This window comes from Helianthus annuus, chromosome 5 (assembly GCF_002127325.2).
Source record: "Helianthus annuus cultivar XRQ/B chromosome 5, HanXRQr2.0-SUNRISE, whole genome shotgun sequence".
NCBI classification, from domain to species: domain Eukaryota; kingdom Viridiplantae; phylum Streptophyta; class Magnoliopsida; order Asterales; family Asteraceae; genus Helianthus; species Helianthus annuus.
Window position 1 is genome coordinate 4,078,872 of NC_035437.2, and position 22,358 is coordinate 4,101,229.

The window sequence follows — 22,358 nt, forward strand, 5'->3', positions numbered from 1 at the left end:
ATACATAAGCCAGCCAGCCATCCATCCACAATAAATGATGTCTACAAATATGAAATAGAATACTACGGATTTTGCAGGTTCTTCCCAGTACAATAGTGCGAGAATCCATCGAGTCATGAAACAGATCAAAAAAACAAATCAAAGGTTAAGTAGACATTACTAAATCAGATGAACATTATGCAGATTAATACTATTGATTAACATCTTACAACTCGTTCATACAATGACTACACAATTTTTTTTAATGTCGCTTGCAACAAAAAGCAAAAGAAAAAAAACCAAAACCAAATAATCTGCTATCAAATTAGAGATGAAGGAATGGTACCAAATACTGAAAACAAGACTTGACGGTGGAGGTGGAGGTGGAGGTGGAGGTGGAGGTGGAGGTGGAGGTGGAGGAGGTTGTGGTGGTGGTGGGTTAGAGAGATAGATGGGGAGAAGAAGATGAGGAGCGGCCATCTCTTAACAAGGGCATTTTAGTAATTTCACATCCACTTAACACCAAAAACTAACACCCATCTGCGCCAGGGACTATCCGGGAACAAAATTGCAAAAGTTGGGGACTATAGCTGTAATTTTAGAAAGTTAGGGACTAAAGGTGAAAAATGGGCAAACCACAGGGACTATCCGAGCATTTTTCTCGAAAATATTAGTGTGTATATCTATGTATAAATAGTTAAGTTTGTTATAGTTAGTTAGTGATAGCTTGTGGTTGACTAGCTCCTCCCTCTGAAATGTGGAAAAAAATAGAGACTCGTTCAATCAACAAGTCTTCGCCAAACCGAACCAATAGCGGACTCAATATCATCTTTTAAAACAAAATTCGAAGCCAAGAAAAAGAAATAGTTGATTGTTGATTATAGGCTTTTCGTGCTTAATGTTGAAAATTGTGATGTTAGGCCCAATTTTCATCAGTTACATGTAGTGGCGAAACTTGAAAAAAAATTTCGTGGGGTCGGAAAGTAACGGACCTAAAAAAAATTTTCTATCACCCTAAATTTCAAACTCTAATTTCTATCTAAATCAAATCACAATAAGATTAAGATTAGACAAAGAAAATTAGACATAGTTTCAGAAAGATTCAACAAGTTTATGGTAAAAATTTCGGACCAATTTCACCCATAATTTCAACCTAAATCACATAAATTGCAGCCCTAAATTAAACCGAAACATAAAAAACACATACCTTTAACCTTATAAAGATTGAAGAAGTCGAGCAAGAGTACAAGACCACAACAACGAGCAGTGTTTTGGCTTTTGTTCTCGAACAAGAAGCTGAAATCGAACAGTTTTGGAACATGCGTCCCCCCCCCCCCCTTCTGCAGTTCTGGCTTGTGGCTTCTGTTCTTCTGGTCGATGTCGCAAATTAAACGAATTTGGGTTTTTTTTTATATGGTGGGCTTTTAAGTTGGGCTATATAATGATTTGATTTGGGTTATATAATATGCATTCTAGTATTCTACCAAATATAATGATTTGGGCTATAATATTTGGACTAACTAAATATTTTATTTGGGCTACGTAAATTAAAAAAAATTAAAACCGTGGGGTCGAAAACGTATATACCTATTTTTTTTTATAAAACCGGGGGTTCGAAAACGTATATACCTACAAAATTCTATACGAAACGTACATATATAACACTACTGATCCAAAAGTTCGGGGGCGGGCGCCCCTCCCCACCCCTTAAATCCTTCGCCCCCGGTTACATGTAAAACTTTTAACGCATGAGGACATGAGGGTCGTTTATTACAATTTTCATATTCTTCATGTAACAACCCTTATCCTCGTTGACGAGAGAAGGGTATTTTAGTAACGCGCATTTATTAATATCGGTACTATTATTAACATTATTATTTACGATATAATGATAATAATCCGTGACGAGAAGTTTATTCGTTTTTTTTTATTTATTTATTTAATTACCTTTACATTTAATAAAATCAGGTCTGTTCATTTAAATCCGATATACGACACCTAACGGGCACAGACACTTGGGTCAGGCCTAACCCAAAACCCTGGCACCTAAACCCTAGTCCATAAATAGAAACTTAAACCCTCACCTCTCTCATTTCACAAACCTCAAAAACCCTAATGGGCTGTTTGGCAACATCTGAATGGTTAAGTGCTGAACCAGTAAGAGGTCTGAACCATTAAGTACTGAATCAGTAAGAGGTCTGAACCATTAAGAGCATGTATAATGTTTAACCGTCCAGAGGCAAATGTCTGACCAATTCAGATTAGATGTCTTAACCATTCAGACGCTGTATAAATCTTAACCATTCAAAGGCAGATGTTTGAACCATTCAGACACTGCTCGTTAAACAAACAGTCTGAACCATTAAGTGTCTGAACCATTAAAAACCTCATTAAGAGGTAAACAAACAGCCCTAAGCTTTTATGTCAGCACCCTCTACCTCTACCTCTACCCTCTACCCCTGCCCCCCACCTCTCACTCTCGTTCAGATCCTTCCGACGGCCGGAGGACGAATTCCGGCAATCAACTCCGGCCACATCACAGGCCAAACAACACACACCTCTTTCCTCATCTTGTTCCCCTCCCGCACACCTTCTTTTCTAATATAAGCGCACCCACTGATGTTCTACATAACAAAGAGAGAGAGAAAGTATCGACGAGAGGAGAGAGAGAAACCCGAGACGGGAAGAGGGAGAAGACGGCGATGGAGGTTACCGTCCGTTTATGGCGACAACCTGCCGGCGGCGGTAGTGCTTCGTTCTTCCCGACGAGTTGTTACGCTGATGGTGACTCGAAGCTTCGGCGTCGACGACGAAGACAGCGGCTGCAGCGGTGACCGCCGGAACCCCAGTTCACAGTCTCTCGATCAGTAGGTGTGTACCTTTGTTTTCTCACATTTTGTCTAAGGTGTTTGGTTACATGTATAGTTGTTAACTTTAAATTCTTGTGAACGTGTTTGTTTGCAAAAAGAAAGTGTAAATATGTTGTTGATTTGTTGATCTTTGAAATAAGGATGTTGTATATATGATTTAAACAGGGAATAAAGATATTGCTGTAGTTAGGACCTACACTTGTGTTTTGCTGAATTGGTAATTATTGTTAGGTATGTGGCTTCTCCTTGTGTATATGATGGTTCTTGATTCATGTTAACTATTTGTCTAGATGAATGTAAGAGTTAAAAATTGTCAAGAACATACTTTCAAAACCACGTCTATGTGAATCTGCTTACTCAAGCTTCCCGTCAACGACTTCCCACTTGCCACCAGATGACCAGAGCAAACCAAAAATCTAACTGCCATATGAAAAGAAAAAAAAATATGAAGATATTAACAGTAAAAGTTGGAGATCAACTTTTGTAAAAATTTTTGAGTAATGGTCCCTACAACCCAAAAAACGAGTAATACACAAAATAAATAAAAAGGAAATCTGCTTTTTTCGTTAAAGCGTCATAAGACTCCTCACAAGAGTCAATATTCGTTCTAGAGCGTCAAATTGTACTTTTCTGATAAGCATACATCACCGACGTATGTAATGCGTCTGAAGAGGTCTTCGATACTGGCGGCGGACGCGTCGGTTGACGCTTGCCAAGCGTCACCATGAGGCCTTCTCAAACTGACTCGTGAAGCGTCTCTTGACGCATAAGAAGACGCGTCGGAATTGACGCATAAGAAAACGAGTCAGACGCCTTCCAAAGCTGACACGGGAAGCGTCAGGCTGGACACATTAGAAGCAGCGTGAGACGCCTTCCAAAAGTTGACACGGGAAGCGTATTTGGACGCATTAGAAGACTCTGAAGAGGCCTTCGATACCTGACACGTGATGCCTTGGCAGACGCATCCGAAGAGTCTCATAGACGCGTCGGAGAATGGTTTGAGCCAGACGCATCACACTAAGCCAGAGGCAAGCAAAAGTGGATGCGTCTCGTAGCCGCCTTCGAATCGTCCTTACTTTTGATTCCCAATCATTGTGACACATGTCACTTGAATATTGGCGGACGCATCATTCACCCCTGCAGACGCATAAGCTCTCTCGTAATCTGTGATGCCCTGCTCCAAGGAAGCATGTGCTGGCCATTTTGGTAAATCAACAATTTTCCTAGCTATTTTCGTAATTTTCTCAAAAGAAAAAATGTACAACTTTTTATTTACCTTTATATACAACAAATAAAACAAATAAAAAATAAAGCAAAATAAACTAACAAAAATTTACGGACTAAACAAGATATTTTTAAGCGGTAACACAATGTGATTCATAAAGCTCGGTCTCCAATTCCTCCACAAAGCTCGGTCTCCAATTCCTCTTTGTTTTTGAATAATTTGGCGGCATAGGAGGACCGGTAGAGGACGTGGACGGGGAATCCGATAACACGAAGTGATCCAACGTGCCCTTTGTAGATGAGTTCTTCGAATTTCTTCGTTAAACCACCTCTCTTAAATGGCAAACCGGATCACTTCCGTCACTAGTTGCAAGTACCGTCACCCATAAACACTAGGGCTTTTAAAGCTCAGGAAAACGTCATCTTCAACACATGTAAACAACTTCATTTCTATTTGGAGGCTATCGAAAGGCGGATAGATTGGCATTGGCATTTTACAAAATTGGTTGCATATATTGGGGAAAAAAAATTAAAATTTTATATTTGGAGACAAAATGTTAAAAATAACCTCAACAAAACTGATTTTCGTAGCATTATATAGTAGATGGGGAAAAAATTTTCAATTAGTCCCAAAATGTTAAAAATGATGTGAAAAAAATATTTATAATTACGTATACCGAGACCACCTGATGCGTCATATATCTCCTACAAACGAGCCACTCAACGAGCCACAACCAGCCAGCCAAGCGCCTCGGGATGCAGCTGAGCCAAACGCATCCACATACTTTTTGGACCGGATGCGCTGGCGGCGGACGCATCTGCTTACTTTTTGCCACGTGGCAATACGGCACTGGCGGACGCATAAGATGTCAGATGCCCTGCTCCAAGAACGCATGAGTTGGCCATTTTGGTAAGTCAACCATTTTCCTGGCTATTTTCGTAATTTTCTCGGTATGTTATTGTATTGGTTATTGTTGTTCTTATTGATTTGATAGTTTAAAGAGAGCACATACCCATCCAAAGTGAAGATGACCATGGAATTACAAGGTCTACCATGAATTGAAGATGTGGGGTTAAGGGGATCAGGATCCAATTTAGAGCGGAGATTGTTGGCTTAATTTGATCGGTTCAAAACGAGATGGATATTTAGAGTTTATATTAAATAGTTAATTTTGTATTTAAATTGTTTTGGTTTATTGTCACACCCCCAAAATCCACAAGCGGAGTATCATCGCAGGAGGCGTGACTGACCAGGATCCAGCCACCAATCATATTGAACAATGTAATTAAATAAATAAAAGTCCAACCACACAATATAATTAGTGTTCAAAACAAGTTAATCAAATTCAAGTTATCAGCGGAAGCATAAAGTTTAAAACCAAAGTATAAGTTTAAAAGTCATAAAGGTTAACATGGAACTCAACAGTCCATGTCCCACAACTACCTCTCCTCCTCGAGCAAACTCCATCTACGCACCTAACGACCTGCAAGGCATGTAACAACGAGTCAACAACAAAGTTGAGCGAGTTCACAATTGGTTGTCCATTTTAAAGTTGTTCCAAAAACCATAAGTTCTTTCGAAAACCATGTGTTAACCAATTCCTTGTTTCCCAAACCATAACCAGTGAGGGCTACCCCATGTTAATCACTAGACCCGTTACCATATCGACAACTGACTGGAGTATGTTGTGCCCTACGTCAATGTCTATCATCATTGACTAAGTTGTGACAACCCGGATAATTAAGGTTAGCGTTACTTGAAATCCCACAACTTGAAGCGTGTGCCTCTATGTTTATCTGCCTATCTCATACACTATACATGATTACGTATGTTTAACTGATCAATTAAGCATGATGTTGTTAAACGCTTTTGTGTGTCGTGCAATTTAATTAGAGAGCCAACTTGTTTGGGCCGCGAACTATTCTACACAAGTGGGCCGCAAAACTCACTTAACACACACACTCTTGTTACCCCTTATATGTACTCGGCCCACACTAGTGTCAAACCTGATTCACACAAGCCCAAGTCATCACATGTGTTATTTAAGCCCAAACATAGGTATGAGAAGCCCATTCAGGTTATAAACCAACACATATGGGTTCGGCCCACTTTGTCCCGATTTGTTATAAGCGTATATTCATACACCTTCTCTATTATCACAAGAACTCTAAAACCCTACTTCCCTTTCTCTCCATCTCGAAGTCGGCAGCCTCCATAACTCCTGTTCGAAGTCTTCTAGTGCGGAGCGTACTCGTTTTAATCATCCAACTCGGTTAGTGTTTCGCCATATCTTATCCTTTGCTGATCGATGTTTGAAGTGTATGTTCGATCGGGTTAGCATATGATGTATGTTAGATCGTTTCTTGCATGATGATTAATAACCAGTGATGTATGTAATAATATTCCTGATATATATATCATGCGTTAACTTGGCTGAACTAGATGGTTGAGGTTTATTATGAGTGATACTTATTATGTCACGTGAACAATCTCAGGGTGTATGATAGAAAATATGATTAATAATGAGGGCTTGATGACAGAAAGTTCCTGTTAGGTCCGATTGGTATTGGTTGCATGGATTTGGATGATCTTGAATAAATAAATGGCAGCCATGTGATCTCCCTTGTGCACATTCTAAAAGTCAATGGCGGCCATGTGACCCTATTAATGTTTAGTGATAGTTACTAGTGCTATGTTATTTAATAAATTGTGATGATAATGATTAACTATTGGAAAGGTCATGTGGTCGGTTTGCTGTGAACCAGAATCACATGATTCCCATTATATCAGATTAGTATATGTAGATATGCAGGAGATAGGAGACATGATAGTGGGTTAATAAAATTGGTTAGTGTGAATGCATGAATTGATACTCATAAACTCGATCAGGATTGGTAGTGATGAATCATTAGATCCATGTTAAACAATGGCCGTGATTTGTCTGGTAACTAGAAATAGGAGATTTAAAACTAAGCTTTGTGTTGAACGATTGTTAATGGCTATTATTTAGAAAAGAAAAGAACGACATGTTGATTAATTATGTATTGCGGATTTGGCTATGGATAGCGAGGTGTTTGCTGACATGTTATTAGTGTAGTGTGAACTAAAGTCGCGTGATTGATATGATATTATGTGACCCCAAAACCGTAATTGTAAACGTGATAGTATGAACTATGCTTGTTATGAAATACACGATGATTATCTGTTTGGTTATTTATTGCTTGAGCAATACGTGTGATTAGATACGTGAATTGTGAATTCATTAAACTGATTGTTGCTGGTAAACCATGGTAGGACGCATTTAATCAACTGTTAAACAAGTAACATAATCTACCGAGCAATCAAAGGTGAGTTCACTACATTCGAGCATGCGTCCCAGTGGTTGGGGACAGTCAGTGGGTATCCCGTGGAGGGATAAGTGACTGGAGTATGTTGTGCCCTACGTCAATGTCTATCATCATTGACTAAGTGCCCAGATCTATTAGTCCACTCCCGTCCTCAACGGCACGGTGTGAGGCTTGTCAAACCTAATAACGCTATTTAACTAATGACTCGCTCGCTATTGGCCCGGCGATTAAGTCGATATAAAAATGAGGGACTTTTTGTCTAGAAAGTTATATGTTGTCGTCCTTCCTATGGAGGACGGAGGTACGTAATCTACCCAAGGAGAATACGCAGTTTTAATGTTGTTATCCTTCCCAACGAGGATGGAGGTACATATTCCACCCAAGGAGAATATGCAGGTTCTGTTTTAGTTTTTTAACCCATTCCCAAACCACCGGGAATCCAATACATATTCTACATTTGGTTGCTCGGTTGAACTATTAAAATAGTTAACGGTCAGGGTTGGTCAATCGTGTCCTAATATGATTACCATTTAGTTTGTTAATGGTTTTAAATAAAACACAAAGTTCCTACACGCATCTATCACATAACATGCACTCACGTTAACAGTTCACGCCCATATAAACATCCCAACTATAACCATTCAACAGCAAACATACGATATTGCACATAACACTTTCATTGACATATAACACGTTGGATCATTCTCAGATAACCTACCCGACATTTAGACACGCAAATTACTACTTATGTCGTTTCAGCTTTAACATTCAAAAATGGGCTATTTTCGGGCATTTTAATAAAATAGTTAACTCATTCCAAAAATTCCCAAATTTTTACAGAATGTTTCAAACGATCCAAGGATTATTGTGTAAAAATATAGGGATCCAATTCATTGCCAATATTTAAAAAAAAATTATTTTCCGGGCTACAATCAGATTCATCACTTTCTGACTGCAGTCCACCGAAAATTCATTTAAAATTCATCGTAAGTCCGATTGATGAAATTCCAGTTGAAGAATTACAACGACATCAGTGGTCATCTTCAGTATAAATTTCATGAGCTAATTCTATACAGATTTCAAGTTATGACGAAAAACATAACACACATTTTCTGCAGTAAAAACGCAGCTTTTGCTGCTATACAAAACGGACCTTGAAAAATAGTAAACAACCTCGAAAAAATATGATTCCAGTGCCATTTGAAGCGTATTTTGAAATATCACATTATAGACTCAAGAAAACCCTGTTTTCATTAAATTATGACCCGGTTACAGCCGATTAAAGTCGGCTGAAACTGTCGGATAGCTTGCGGTTTTTCGCATATACATTACTAAAACGAGTTCCCGGGTTTCTTTACCGTGTTTTACCATCACATAACACCTTCACAATATTCATGGCAGGTCATATGTTGTTTTATATCAGATCCATCATACTTAACATCAAGATCATCGAGAACATGAAACCCGAATCCATATCTAATGTCTACACACGCATAATCAAGAATACTAAGCATCAAACTTGACTAATATGATTCCTATACCACAAGATCCAGCAATTACACCCAAAACGCAGCCATGTTTCTAGAGTATCAACTACCGAAAATATGAATAAACGTTTAGAATTATAAATAAATGAAATCAAGAGGCGATACCTAGCGATTTATGGAGATTAGATCTAGTTTTGAAGTCGAATCTTGACGTCCCTAGAACTCTTGTTGTCGTCAAAAGTGGAGTAGGGTAGGAAAAGTCGCACTCTGTGATTTATTTTTGTTAGGGTTTGAGAAGTTATCAAAAACAATACATGCAAGTTACGTAATATAACAATAGTGGGCGGTTGGGCTTGGAGGGAGTTAAGCTTTGGGCCAATTGGAACAACTAAGGGAACATGATGTTCCAACATTACGAACAGGGGCATGGACATCATAATGACTTCTATTTTTTTTTCTAACTCAATATATAGATACACTTGCATACGTAGGCTGAGATCAAGGGAATTGTTATCACAATAATTATTATTGTTATAATCAACTAATTATTTACAATTCTACTAATTTGATTCAGACCATGATATTTTTTTTATTATATTTGGTAGAACCAATGTTTTAAAAACCGGTTTTTAAATCATACCGGGATAACCTTAAAAATGGTTCAACCGGTAGAACCGGGTGGTTCAACCGGATGAACTAGCTAACTCTATAATTTCATAGAGATACATACATACATACATACATACATACATACATACATACATACATACATACATACATACATACATACATACATACATACATACATACATACATACATACATACATACATACATACATACATACATACATACATACATACATACATACATACATACATACATACATACATACATACATACATGGATTATACAATATAATATAACTATTATCACCTCCTCTTTCTTTTTTAAGTTTCAAAATACAATCTTTCACATAACATTGCTTTACACATATAGACATACATACATATGTATATGGAGATATATATATATATATATATATATATATATATATATATATATATAGAATTGCTTCAAGTCTTTCACTTTTTGACCCACTTGTGGATCTATTTACTCTCATATTATTTTACTGATAAGTAAAACTACCGATAAAGATGGAACTGGAAGCATGATGAAGATGGAGTGATGAACCGATGAAGATGGGGCTGAATCTTGTGGATGATGTGATGAACAGTAAGTGATGATAATTTTAAATGATGATCGATGGTATATGTATCTGATGAAACTCTAGAATATTAAAAACCCAAACCAAAATAACTATGGGCCGGTACCGGTATTACGGTTCAAACCGGTATACCGGATTTTACCGCCGGTACGAATCTTATACCGTTTCACTTATTTACCAGGATGTTTCGTACCGGATTTGCATCCGGTACCGATAATACCGGTATAACCGGCCGGTATTTACCGGTTTTTAAAACACTGGGTAGAACTATTATATACAAACAAATTAATGGCATAGATGGCTATTTTTTAAAGCACATACTCAACTAATAAAAAGAAAATACAATTAACCAACTAATATAGATGTATACAATTAATATAGATGCTATGGTTCGGGTCTCGTAAGTTTCAAGTTACGCGAGTGGGTTGAATCGACATGCGATACAAGTGTTTTGGTTCAAACGGTTTGGGTCGGTTCAACACGATATGGATTTGGTTTCTATAAATTAAATAAGTATAAAATAAATTCTTCGAATAAGATAAGTATATATTTATTTTGTAAAAACGAAACGAACGATTTTTACCTCGAAGTTACGAGTTGTCACATTTATCTAGTTTGTTTTTAAGTAGTTTATTCAATTGATTTAAGTTAGAAGAGGTTTACATAATGTTTAGGGGCTGTTTGGCTAAGCTTATTTTAGTCACTTATTTACTTATTGACTTTTTGAAAAAGTAAATAAGTCAGAATGGAATGACTTATTTACTTATTCCTCTCACATAATAAGCTAACCCAAACACATTTTAACTTTTCAAAAAGACAATAAGTAAATAAGTGATTAAAATAAGCTTAGCCAAACAGCCCCTTAGTTTAAATAGGGCATTGTACACCCGTTTATTAGGTGTGGCGAGATTTAGGCTAGAGGGTGTGGAATAACCCCCCTTGGGCTTTATAAGGACACCTCAGCGCCACGTAGGCGCCACGTTAGCTAGGGGGCTTTATAACGCCCCCTTTTAACTTGCACGGTGTGGGATGGAGCCCTCTATTAAACAAAAAAAAAATTTTGATTGGATGACACTCGAGTGGGCCCCACCTGAACAGCCCCTTCTTCTCGTTAACATGATGGCGAGCTCACCTATAGCGCCCCTCTTGATTGGCTGGGTGTGGGGGTATAGCGCCGGCGGCGCCATAGGTGGTGACGAGGCGGTGGTGCCCCCCACACCCTCCGGCCTTATAGTTGATCAAAGTTTTATCAGTTTATTGTTTATGAGTTCCTTCATTGGGTTAGGGTTATCTTTTTTTTTTTTTTTTGAAAAGCAAAAAAAAAAAAAATCCCGGTTTGATAACATTACCATCACCAAAATATGAAATATATAATTTAAGAAATACTATTTACACAATGAGTTACTGTCACTTTAGGACATGCCATGATGAGTCACTCATTTGCATTCACATGTTCATACATACATACATATATACACACAGATAAGAGCATGATAGTTTCATCTTCGAGGATGGTTATTCGTGTGGATTCTTAAGCATGAATGCTGGTTCATACATGACATCCTTCACGGTATTAAGAATGTTTTCTCCAGAGAACCCATCATCTGTTGCATAAAAGAATTTACCCGAACAACATGTCTTCCAGAATACATCTTTGCATGCATTGGGAACAATACTTTCCTTTGTTTCCAGAACCATTTCCATCAGCTTTTTCTCCAGATCATCAATTAACATCTTAATCTCGTGTACAATTTCTTCTTCCTCAATTCCACTATTTCTATATTTTTTGTGCAATGTCACACCATTGAGTTTACCGTCCTTCAATTCCCTCTGCATAAACACAACCAATTAGTTTTCATAGATGTTATCACTAGCTAATATTCGGTGTTCAAGCTATCTATCAATTTAATTACATATTTTACGGTTCAGTTTCATTCAGACCAGGTTGCGCCAGGCAGACTTCTTTATTTTGATTGTATTTGTTTGGCTTTTAATTTTCGACAAAATGCACTTTACATCAATATCACAGGTAAGCGAGCAACAAGTTGTGCCGCTACCCCTTTCTGGATAGCAAACCCTAGCCTATTAAAAACAAACCCATGCCCCCCTGTTGATGAGCCACTGTTGTGGACAACCTGTTGGACCCTAGTCAGCAAACGGATAGCTTCTGGAGCCAGGGATCCAAAGGTGTCGAAGGCGAAGGGGACAAATGCATGTTGGTTATCAGCACATGCTTTAGCGTGTTTGTCCACCTTTTTAGATTCTGCTTTCTTTACCGCTTGTCCTGCTACAAACCCATTTTCCCTTAACCCATCTAAGGGAGAGACTCTTGTGAGATCTATACAAGCATGTTTCCCTCCCGCCCAGCCAAAGACGAGCAGGTCCGCTGGTCTCAATGTAGATCTCCCTTCCATGGGGTCTGTAAGGAAATTCACATGGGCCTCCTTCTTGGCAGAAATCCCCGCTCTCCTCAAGATGTCCCTAAAATATCCCTCACCCAGTCATGCCGGTATTTGAAACCAGGGAGCTCCTTGCAATGAACAACATGCTCCCCGTATTTATCCATGCAGGTTTTACGGCAGATTGGGCAGGTTTCGTCTTCTGGATACATAGGGATCATCAGCCGGTATTTGAGGATAACCCTGTACTCAACAGCCGACATGCATTGCCCCAGCCCCTCGATCGGGATAACAGTCAAAAAGTCTTGCTCATGGGGGCCTTTCAAGCACTCAATCACCGCCTTCTGGCGGGGAGACAGATCAAGTGTTTCTCCCAGATTTCGAGTGATTTTTTCAAATAGAGCATTCGCCAAAGTTTTTTGTGGCTTTGTGGGGGGGGGGGGCGGTGTCCATATTAGAGAAACCGCCAATGTCAAAGTCTGGAAGAGAGACACTTAAATACTCGAGAGCCTGTTGGTAGTCTACGTCAAGCTTATCAACCCTACTGTTCCGAAGGATGTGGTATTGCAATACACACGACTGAGCTCTAGACGCCACAAAAGCATAAACTCCAACATCCCGAGCTGAGAGGAGGCCCAAACCACCCAGGCGCATCGGCAAAGATGTCAAACGCCACTGAAGTTCACCAAAGTAAGGCCCCCCACAAACAACAATGTCTTCAATAGCCTTTCGGAGACCATCGTCAAAACAGGATACCGCATTTGCCATCAAGTGAGGTTGGCAGGTCCGCAGCCCAAACAGTAACTTAGCTACCCCCATGCATGACCTTAAAAGAAGAAGCTCGCACTGGGGGTCCTGTAAGCAGGGCAAGAGTTTCATAAGGTCAACCGCTGTCGATGCCCGCCGCCCTGCTAATTCCCCAATAAAAGCAGAGTCTCGGCTAACCGCCCCCCCAAGGAGCTTAACCCCCCTCACAGGTCTACCTATCCCTCTCGGGAAAAGGCCGTCCTGCACCTTGAGACCGTCACAAGATGGCCAGTACACTTCCGTTTTCTTAATATTGAGATGGAGCCCTATGGATGGTCCCTCCGTGTTGATGATGTCCAAGGCTTTAGCAACTTCCATTGCATTACCTATGATCGTGCCATCATCCAAATACCAAGCATGAAGGGGGAGGTTACAGTGCTCCTGTACACGGAGAATAAGGGGTTGTAAGGCTAGGGCAAAGAGGAGGGGCCCCAAGGGATCTCCCTGTTGCACTCCAGTGGTGGCCCCAATACACTCGCTGCCAACATACAACCGAGCGGGTTGGGCGTACAGGAACTGGACCCACCGATAGATAGATGGGCAGCATTGGTGGACCTGCTGGAGGAACGCTGAACGGTCAACCATGTTGAAAGCATTGGTGAAGTCTACCGTAAGTAAGGCCATGGACCCATCTTCATGAAAGGAGTTAACGAACCTGTTCGCACTATGAAGCACCGCCTCTGCCCCATTTGGTGTACCAACCCCAAATTGAAAATCCCCCAAATACTGGGCCATGTCCTTCCCAACCTTCTTCATAGCCACCTTAGAGACCAACCTACGCCAGATGCCACCCACTACGATAGGCCTAATACCATTATCAGGTTTTAATAAGGGGGTTAGGGGGGCTGAGGCCACAAACTCTGCCAACTCTTTAGGGCAAAGCCCTTCAAGCCATAGGTTGACGACTCTAGTAATCGCTGTGAGCAGACCCGAGGAACTTACCGACCCCACGCAACCAATAGCGTCCAACAAGTGTTGGGCCCGCATCCCATCTCTGCCACAAGATGTCCCTCTAGGGAAGGATTGGATACATTTAAGCATGCAATCCTCTACTGTAATAATAGTGGGTTGGACAATGGGGTTGGAAGGCCGTGATGGGGGTGGCATCACCGGGTGTTTATCAATAAGAGCTTTCATGGTTGATTCTCCAAAGGGGGCAACCCAACTAGAACATACAACTTTGACCGCCGTCGTAAAATGCCCATCCCTGACCTTCCGCAGGCATTGCTTGATATTGGGATCCTTTTTATTGTCTTCGCCCTTTCCGGAAACCCTTCTAGGCACCTCAGAGTCCCCCTCACAGCTCAAGAGAGAAGAGACCAGATCTGGAAAACCAGACCCATCTTTCCACAATGCAAGCGCCTGCAAGATGCTGCTGCACTGCAGGGATTTTCTATTTCCTGATCTCCGCTCTTGCCTGGAAGAAGGCCTTACAACCCTCAGTGTACAACCCGGCAACAAAAGCAACTGAACCCAATTTTCAACCGAGCCTGGAGACGCCACCACTTTACGTAAAGCACCCATTAAAACCTGAGCGAACGTCATTCGACAACTCGGAGGGATGCATTTGACAGTTTGAAAACGGAGTGAAAAAACACGCTCGAGAAGGGCAACATCGGTTACCACCCCTTCTGGGGAGAGTGTTTGAGGGTCGGCAACCACTTGGCATGGCTTCCTAATCCCAACAATGAAATCGTCCACGTCTCCCGAGATTTGAGTAAAAGACACCAACAATGTCATTTAAAAAAAATTGTAATGTGGTTTATATTTTTACATGATAATAACCTGACTTTGTAAAATCTAAGATAAATAATATCATATGGGTAAGAAATCATGAACTAATTCGAAATCTCAACTATTTATAAAATCATTATATGTTAGTAACAGTAAGTAGTTATATTTGGATATGCCGTAAAAACTAAAAAGTAATAATAGTATAAAAGTCAATAACTAAAGGAAAATCAAGTTGGTTTAAAAATTAGTGAATTAAATAAAATAACACATAAGATTAGAATATATTTGAAAAGAATATAAACAGAATGGTTAGTAAATAGTAAGCCAATGGACTTGAAACAGAAGAACAAATACGTATATAACTTAAATTTAGGCATTGTGAAAGTTGAAGTCCAGAAACATCTACCTTGAAGGTCCTGATATCATTGAGAAGGCGACCATGAGTGCTCATTAGCTTATATAAGTTTCGATATTCATGACTTTGAACAACATCCTCGGACAATTTTGGCCCAATGAAGTAAAGAGCAGGGAGTACTACAGTGCCCAATGCGAATGATACCAAAGCATTTTCTATATACTCGTTCATCGTTGGCACTGTACCATCTCTCGCCCATGTAGCTTCGGTTAGCATACTATTCATCATATTCAACCACTGCCAAAACGTATTAATAAATGAATACCATTACACACTATCTGAAAAGAATGTTATTAAGTAGAATAGGGTCAGATGCTAGGAAGGATTTTATCATACACATTGAATAACATGACTTGTTACGTCTCGTTCTTGCCATTTAAAGCCGGTGTCGCCTATCCAAGACACTACATCTTTTATCGCTAAAAAGAGAATGTGAACTTCCTCTGAACAACAATCATTGTCAACATTTACACTCCATCTGTGGTTGATAATCCGTTAAAATAACTTTATTATTTCCTAGGTGGGCTAGGAAAATCATAAGTGTTCTAAGAGGTTTATGAATATGTTTTGGTTTCTAGGGAGTCCTTTAGTAAGAAGAGCCGTCTCTTTTTTTTTTTCCAGTTTTGCCATGTCAGCATATTCGAGGAGTTCACTTGCCATGAGAATCTCTGGTTTCAGGTGAACTCCCTAGAGACCAAAACACTTTCAAAAACCTCCCTAAACACTTATCAGTTTGCTAGACCACGTATAAGGAAAAAAAACATTAAAAATAACTACGAATCAAGATAATCGAAGGTAAATATATATATTCAAACCAATCCGATGGATGTTTAAGTGCTGCCTACGATTGAAACCAATCCGATGGATGTTTAAGTGCTGCCCACATTAGGGCTATACTTTGTGATTCGTCGTAAATTCGATGGATGTTTAAGTGTTGCACTTTGTCATTCGACGTGAGGCTTTCGATCTCGTGAGTTATCGTAAATGTTGTATTGAGTTACTGACCTAATTCGTGTGCATTGTTATTTAAATTAGGTTACAAGGCTTATCAGTAGGCTAAAACTCTGCCCGTTTAAATCTGCAAAGTGAGTCATTCTCTTTTTCTTAAAATGCTTTACAAAACTCTACTTGTTTTCAAAGTTATAATTACATGGATTAATTCTTTGTAATCTTCAATTACTGCCGGTATGTGGGATTTTGTATACATTACTTGATACCCATCACCATTAGACAACAGGATAGCCAATGGGTGATCTGACCATAGTCACAGATACAGTCGAGTGACAAATACCGATTTGGGGTAATTGGTAGATAGAAACAATGTAATCACCTTTAATACTGTATATTATAACAATGTGTCGTTTTGTGCAACTTGAGTGACTCGCTAGTATTTCCCTGCTGATAAAACTTTTTAAAACATGTTTCAGGTGATCTGCTGTGATCCAGGAAAAGTATCGTGTAGCACTACAAGCTTGAGGAAGTGGCTCAATAAAATAAAGAAACATGTTTTTTTGTAAAAACATGGATTTCCCAGTAAAATCACCTTATTGTAAATTATGGGTGTTATCCCCAAATTATGAAATAAAATAATTGGGCATTTTCAAGTATAAATGTTAGACTTCCGCTGTCAATTCAAATAATAAATACCACGGGTTCCTGTCCCGCGGCTCCTGGACCGGGTAAAACTGGGACGGGGGCCGTGACAACTATTTTGGCCAAGTTTAATTAATAATGAATAAAATGGTCTTAATAGTTTTGTTTAGTTTAGGCATGAAATACTCACGGTATAAAACTAAAAAAAACAAAGGAAATTAGTATAATTGAACATTCACATAGATTCTGTCTCAATTTTGATTTTACTTTGACTTAACCTCACAATTAGAAAGGTTTTAGTGATTGGAATATTTCAAATAGGTAAGTATGTAATATATCAGTAACATACCTAAATTAATTTACTAACTTTGTTGTTTTATTTGTCAATGTAGCACAACCAAAGAAAACACGTTCAAAGACAAGTTAACCAACAATTGGAACAATTGCAAGAAGAGATGCAGCGACAATTCAACCAACAATTGGTACAAATTCCAAGTACTTTTAAAAGAAAGGATCAAGTTATAAATAGATAATTTCGACTTCTACCTGGTAATCGTGGTGATAGTAGTCTTAGGCGTGATTATAGGGGTGATAGTAGCGATAGTCGTGATGGTAGTGGTAGTCGTGAAGATGATGGTTAGCTACTTAGTTTAGTTTGTGTTATGTTGGTATGTGCTTTAGATTACTTTGTTTTGTAATGCATGTTTATTTATGATATTTAGGTGTGTAGTTTTGTTTAACATTTAACAGGTTTAAATTTGTTTATTATTGGTATTTTTTTGTTTAAAAACCTGGAAAAACAAAATTTTTAATATTTTTTATTTTTTATTTTTTTAAGACTTATAGAGAGGACATGTCGTCTCTATAGCTAAAAACAATATTTGACATTTTTTCAAAGAAAATCTTACAGAGATTACATGTTGTCTCTATAAGTGAAAATTTTAAATTATTTTATTTAAAAAAATATCCTATAGAAACGAAAAGTCGTCTCTATAGATGAAATGATTAAATTGTTTTATTTAAAAGGAAATGCTATAGAGACGACAAGTCGTTTCTATTGGTGAAAAATGTGAAATTATTTTATCTATACTAAAATCCTACAGAGACAACAAGTCGTCTCTATAGGTGAAAATCTGTTTTTTTATTTTTTATAAAGAAAAACCTATAGAAAGAATAAGTCGTCTCTATATGGCTTATATGATTTTATTTTTATTTTTTAAAGATAACCTATAGAGACGACAACAGGTGAAAATATATTTTTTATTTTTTATAAAGAAAAACCTATAGAGAGGACAAGTTGTCTCTATAGGACTAAAATGTTTTTTTTTTTAATTTTTTAAAGAGAACATATAGAGACGACATATCGTCTCTATAGGGTTTAAAAAAATATTAGAATAAACATTTCTTTTATTTAGTAAATATTAAGTTTGATTTCTAATTTTTTTTTTTTTTGCACAAACTTGTAGGGACGACATGTCGTCTCTACATACTATTCTATAGCAAGGACACCTATAGAGACGACTTTTGTAACCTACAGGGAGGGACGAGGCTGTAGAGACAAATTTTATAGAGACGATATGTCGTCTCTATAGGTTAAAAAGGCCTATAAAGACAACATGTCCTCCCTATAAACTGAAAAAAATGTTGTCCCTATAAAGTTTTTTTTCTTGTAGTGATACTTTTCTAACACACTGAATCATGTTCGCCAATTCATCCACAGAGCCTTCAACATCAATAAAGTCATCCATAACGGTAACAAGGAGGCAAGATTTGGTCCATGCAATCCGGGCATCTGATAGTTCTGGAGAAGAAAGAATTGAAGCAACTGAGAAGTAACAGTAGGTGATCTTTTGCCTAGAATTAAACTTGTCCAAGTTATTATCTACCACCCATCTGCCCACATAAAGAGTAACATCATCATTCCCCTATGAATGAAAACATAAATTTATCAAGCACAAATACAATAACTTTTTTTTATATATAGGCATTTATGTTGGTGATTTCTAGAACAAATTGTAAGAGCTAGATAAATCGAAGAGTGGGAGCGACTTCATATTCTCCTTTATCGGTATTTCATTAAAAATATAACTTGATATTCTCTAAATACATAGTTTCCTTTAGTTTTATTGTCTGTGTTTCGATGTAAAATTTAATGAAAACCGAGTTGTACAAATACTAAAGTTTTTTGGGTTAGAAATAAGTCAATACTTAATTTTAAATACAACTCAGTTTAAATTAGAATGCGGTAAAAGAAATTGGAGTTGTTTGTTTACCTCTTAATCAGGCTTTTAATGTTTCAGACCTCTTACTGGTTTAGCACTTAATGGTTCTGTTTATTTTGCGAGCAGAGATGTCTGAATGGTTCAGACATTTGCCTCTGAATGGTTAAGCATTATAGTGAATGAGATGTGCAAAATGCAACATATAAATTATATCGAATAAGGTATAAAATCCTTTTATGTATATACTTTTGATTTTCAGGATTAAAAGAGCTTAAATGTACAAAAGGAACAAACTAACGACGGAAACCAACATAAATACAAAAGAAGAGAAGTTGACACTTCATACCGACCCTCCGAGCTTCATCCCAAGACCAAAAACAACAAATCAGAAGATAAGCACGGGGTCGTGCCACCAAGGCATGGGGCCGTGCCCCACTCCAGAGTCTATGAATAAAAGACAAACAGAAGCAGACAAGAGAGACGAGGCCGTGTCCCATGGACACGGGCCGTGGTCAACTCTCATATATGCAAAATCTCCTATAGTACAGCAAGTACAAGACCACGGGACCGTGCCTCTAACACACGGGGTCGTGTGTGCATACGGACTGACACAACTCATTAAATGAAGACAGAGAAGAAGAAGACATGGGGCCGTGCCCTTCGGGCACGGAGCCGTGAGAAAGGTCTGTTTCCAGCTATAAATATGGGTGTTTGGTTTAATTGCTATACATTCCTTAGCAAACCACTTCTCTCACACATGTCACCACGATGTCACCATCATCCGCCACATTCCTCCATCATCCATCTTTAGAGTATGTGTAGTAGTCTCGGGATCCAAGATTGATTATAAGAGTTTTTGTCAAACAAAAGCCATGTTTGGCTAATCTCTTATATCATTTGGTGAAAACAAATATTTTATCTCTTATATCATTTGGTGAAAACAAATATTTTAGGTATTACTTATGTATTAATGACTTTAATAACTAGTTTTTTATATTGAAAGTGGACTTTATTCTATCATCTCTTTATGTTTTGTTGATTCACTCATTCGTGTCTTTACGGTCTATATAAAGCACGTTAACTGCCTAGGAAGGGGGTTAGAAGAGTGGTTTGGGTAAGGTTATTGACTCGTTCAGTGTATAGATCTTGCGAGGACTTGATTCAAGCTTATTTGGACTTCTCTTAAGGCAGATAACATCAAACCGGGGGAAGTAAGTGTTGGCCCCAAAATGGATCTTTGATCTCTAGACAATCAAATAACTTGAATAGATAAACCGAATATCTGAATACATTAATTGAATTACAGTTGAAATCTAAAGCCCTATTTATAGTTTCTAATGGGTGTGATCCAATAGACATGTATCTTTACGAACGGGTGCGTCTCTTAAATACGTGGATGTAATTAAACATGAAGGGGTGTGTCTCTAGAATCAAAAGTCGCGTCTCCTCCTTTGTATATGGCTGCCAAAATCGAACAGGTGCCTCTCCAAGGGATTTCGCCACCTTTAGGGTGGTGGTTACCAAGTTCTGTTTTGTCACAAATAGCCCTCAACTTTGTAACCGTCAATCTTTATACTAATTACCATATAACCCTTGAACTTAAGGATGTATAAGGATTATAACTTTCATTCACCCCCTAATCACGAAGATCCTTGAGTTGTTGTATATCTTAAACTCCGAGTAGCTTTATCTTCACGAATCTCCTCGGTATCCAACACTTCACATGTATCTTCTTATTCACGAACCTTGCTCCTCACGAACCTTGTTTCACCCGAACTCGCTTCACACGAACTTGCTTCACACGAATATTTTGCTTCACGCTTGTCTTGACCGCACTTGATTTGTATCACACGAACCTTTTCTTGTGTACTTGTCACAACACGAACTCTAACGGTGTTGATTAACTTCCCCACCATCATATCACATGACTTGAATCCATATCGCATAGATTTTAGACATTCTACCTCACTCAGATCTCTAGTGGTTGCGTCACACAACAATTCTTTCTTCTGGCCTAGTCATAGGATTACTTGTTTACTTCACACGCGTGCCTTCTTCTTGGTCTATCAAAGATTTAGTCTCGTCATCACGGTTGTCTCTCACAATGGGTTCTTCATCATTGATAGCTTCCCTCACGGATTCTTCACTTTTTCCTGATCCACTCACTGAATTGTTTTGTTTTACCTTTCACATGTTATCTCTCTCTCCGCATCACATGGTTCTTCCCTTTGATCGTTTCACATGACCAAATTCCATGTTTCTACTGCTCTTCATCGTTTAGGCACAACAGAAGTGCCGGTTCATCATCATCTTCCATTTCGACCAAGAGTGTCTCATTTTCCTTGGTTTTCTTGGTTGTGCATTCGTAGGCATAGTGCCCAAGTTTCTCACATCTATACAAGTGATTTTTGACTTATCTCTGATAGTCGGTGTCTCTTGCTTGCTATCATTCCTTTGTGGTTTGTCGGTTCCTTCCGACTGGTAAGAGGTGTGTCCTTCACCCCTATGTTGATAATTGCTTCTCCCTCGGCCTCGTGACGAACTGAATCTCCCTCGTCCACTATTTCCAATATGTTGTCCATGACTTGCATACAAGAGTTCTTCTAGATTGTTCACGAGGCTTTCCTTTTTCTTCAACTTTAACCTTTCTTCATACGTTTTTAATCTAGCTTCGTCTAGTGTCATTGTGTCTAGATCGTGTTGATGCATTATTTTGGTGTCTGTAACTTGTCTTATTTAACGATGTATTTTATACGGTCTTTTAATGTTTATCGAGTCTGTAATGCGCCGTCGACCAAGTCGGATATCCTCCTATCCTACTTGTGTCCGACAAAGTTTGTCTCATCCGTTATGTAAGTTAAATGACAATGCATGTTGCATAATGGTTTGTTATGTATGTTTGTATGTTTATAAGTTTGCTGCAAACTATTAACAGTTTGCAGCACATCATAAGTTGCAGCCTTCGACGAACCCCAGGTTTCGTGAGACCATGATGACGAAACCCCCAAATGGTCAAAAGCCCAAGGTTTTTCCGTGAACAGTGACGAAACTCC

General features: G+C 38.6%; 1 protein-coding gene across 1 annotated transcript; it reads right to left on the reverse strand.

Moving 5' to 3' along the window:
- Positions 1–15,235: 15,235 nt before the first annotated feature.
- On the reverse strand, positions 15,236–21,990 carry LOC110942512 (ent-kaurene synthase TSP4, chloroplastic-like). Its single transcript, XM_022184287.1, has 6 exons — positions 21,697–21,990; positions 21,051–21,233; positions 18,776–19,008; positions 15,827–15,968; positions 15,482–15,727; positions 15,236–15,259 (listed from the first exon to the last, which is right to left on the reverse strand). The coding sequence occupies exons 1-6, from the start codon at positions 21,988–21,990 to the stop codon at positions 15,236–15,238; spliced, it is 1,122 nt and encodes a 373-aa protein (XP_022039979.1).
- Between the last annotated feature and the right edge of the window lie 368 nt (positions 21,991–22,358).

Excerpts from the sequence above, each read along its gene's own strand:
- LOC110942512 (XM_022184287.1), bottom strand. The coding sequence starts at position 21,990 with ATGACACTAGACGAAGCTAGATTAAAAACGTATGAAGAAAGGTTAAAG. Across the intron at positions 19,009-21,050 it reads CAAGGTTCGTGAGGAGCAAG|GGGAATGATGATGTTACTCT; the intron begins GTTCGTGAATAA and ends TTTCATTCATAG. Across the intron at positions 15,260-15,481 it reads ATGATATCAGGACCTTCAAG|TTTTTACGGCATATCCAAAT; the intron begins GTAGATGTTTCT and ends ATTACTTTTTAG.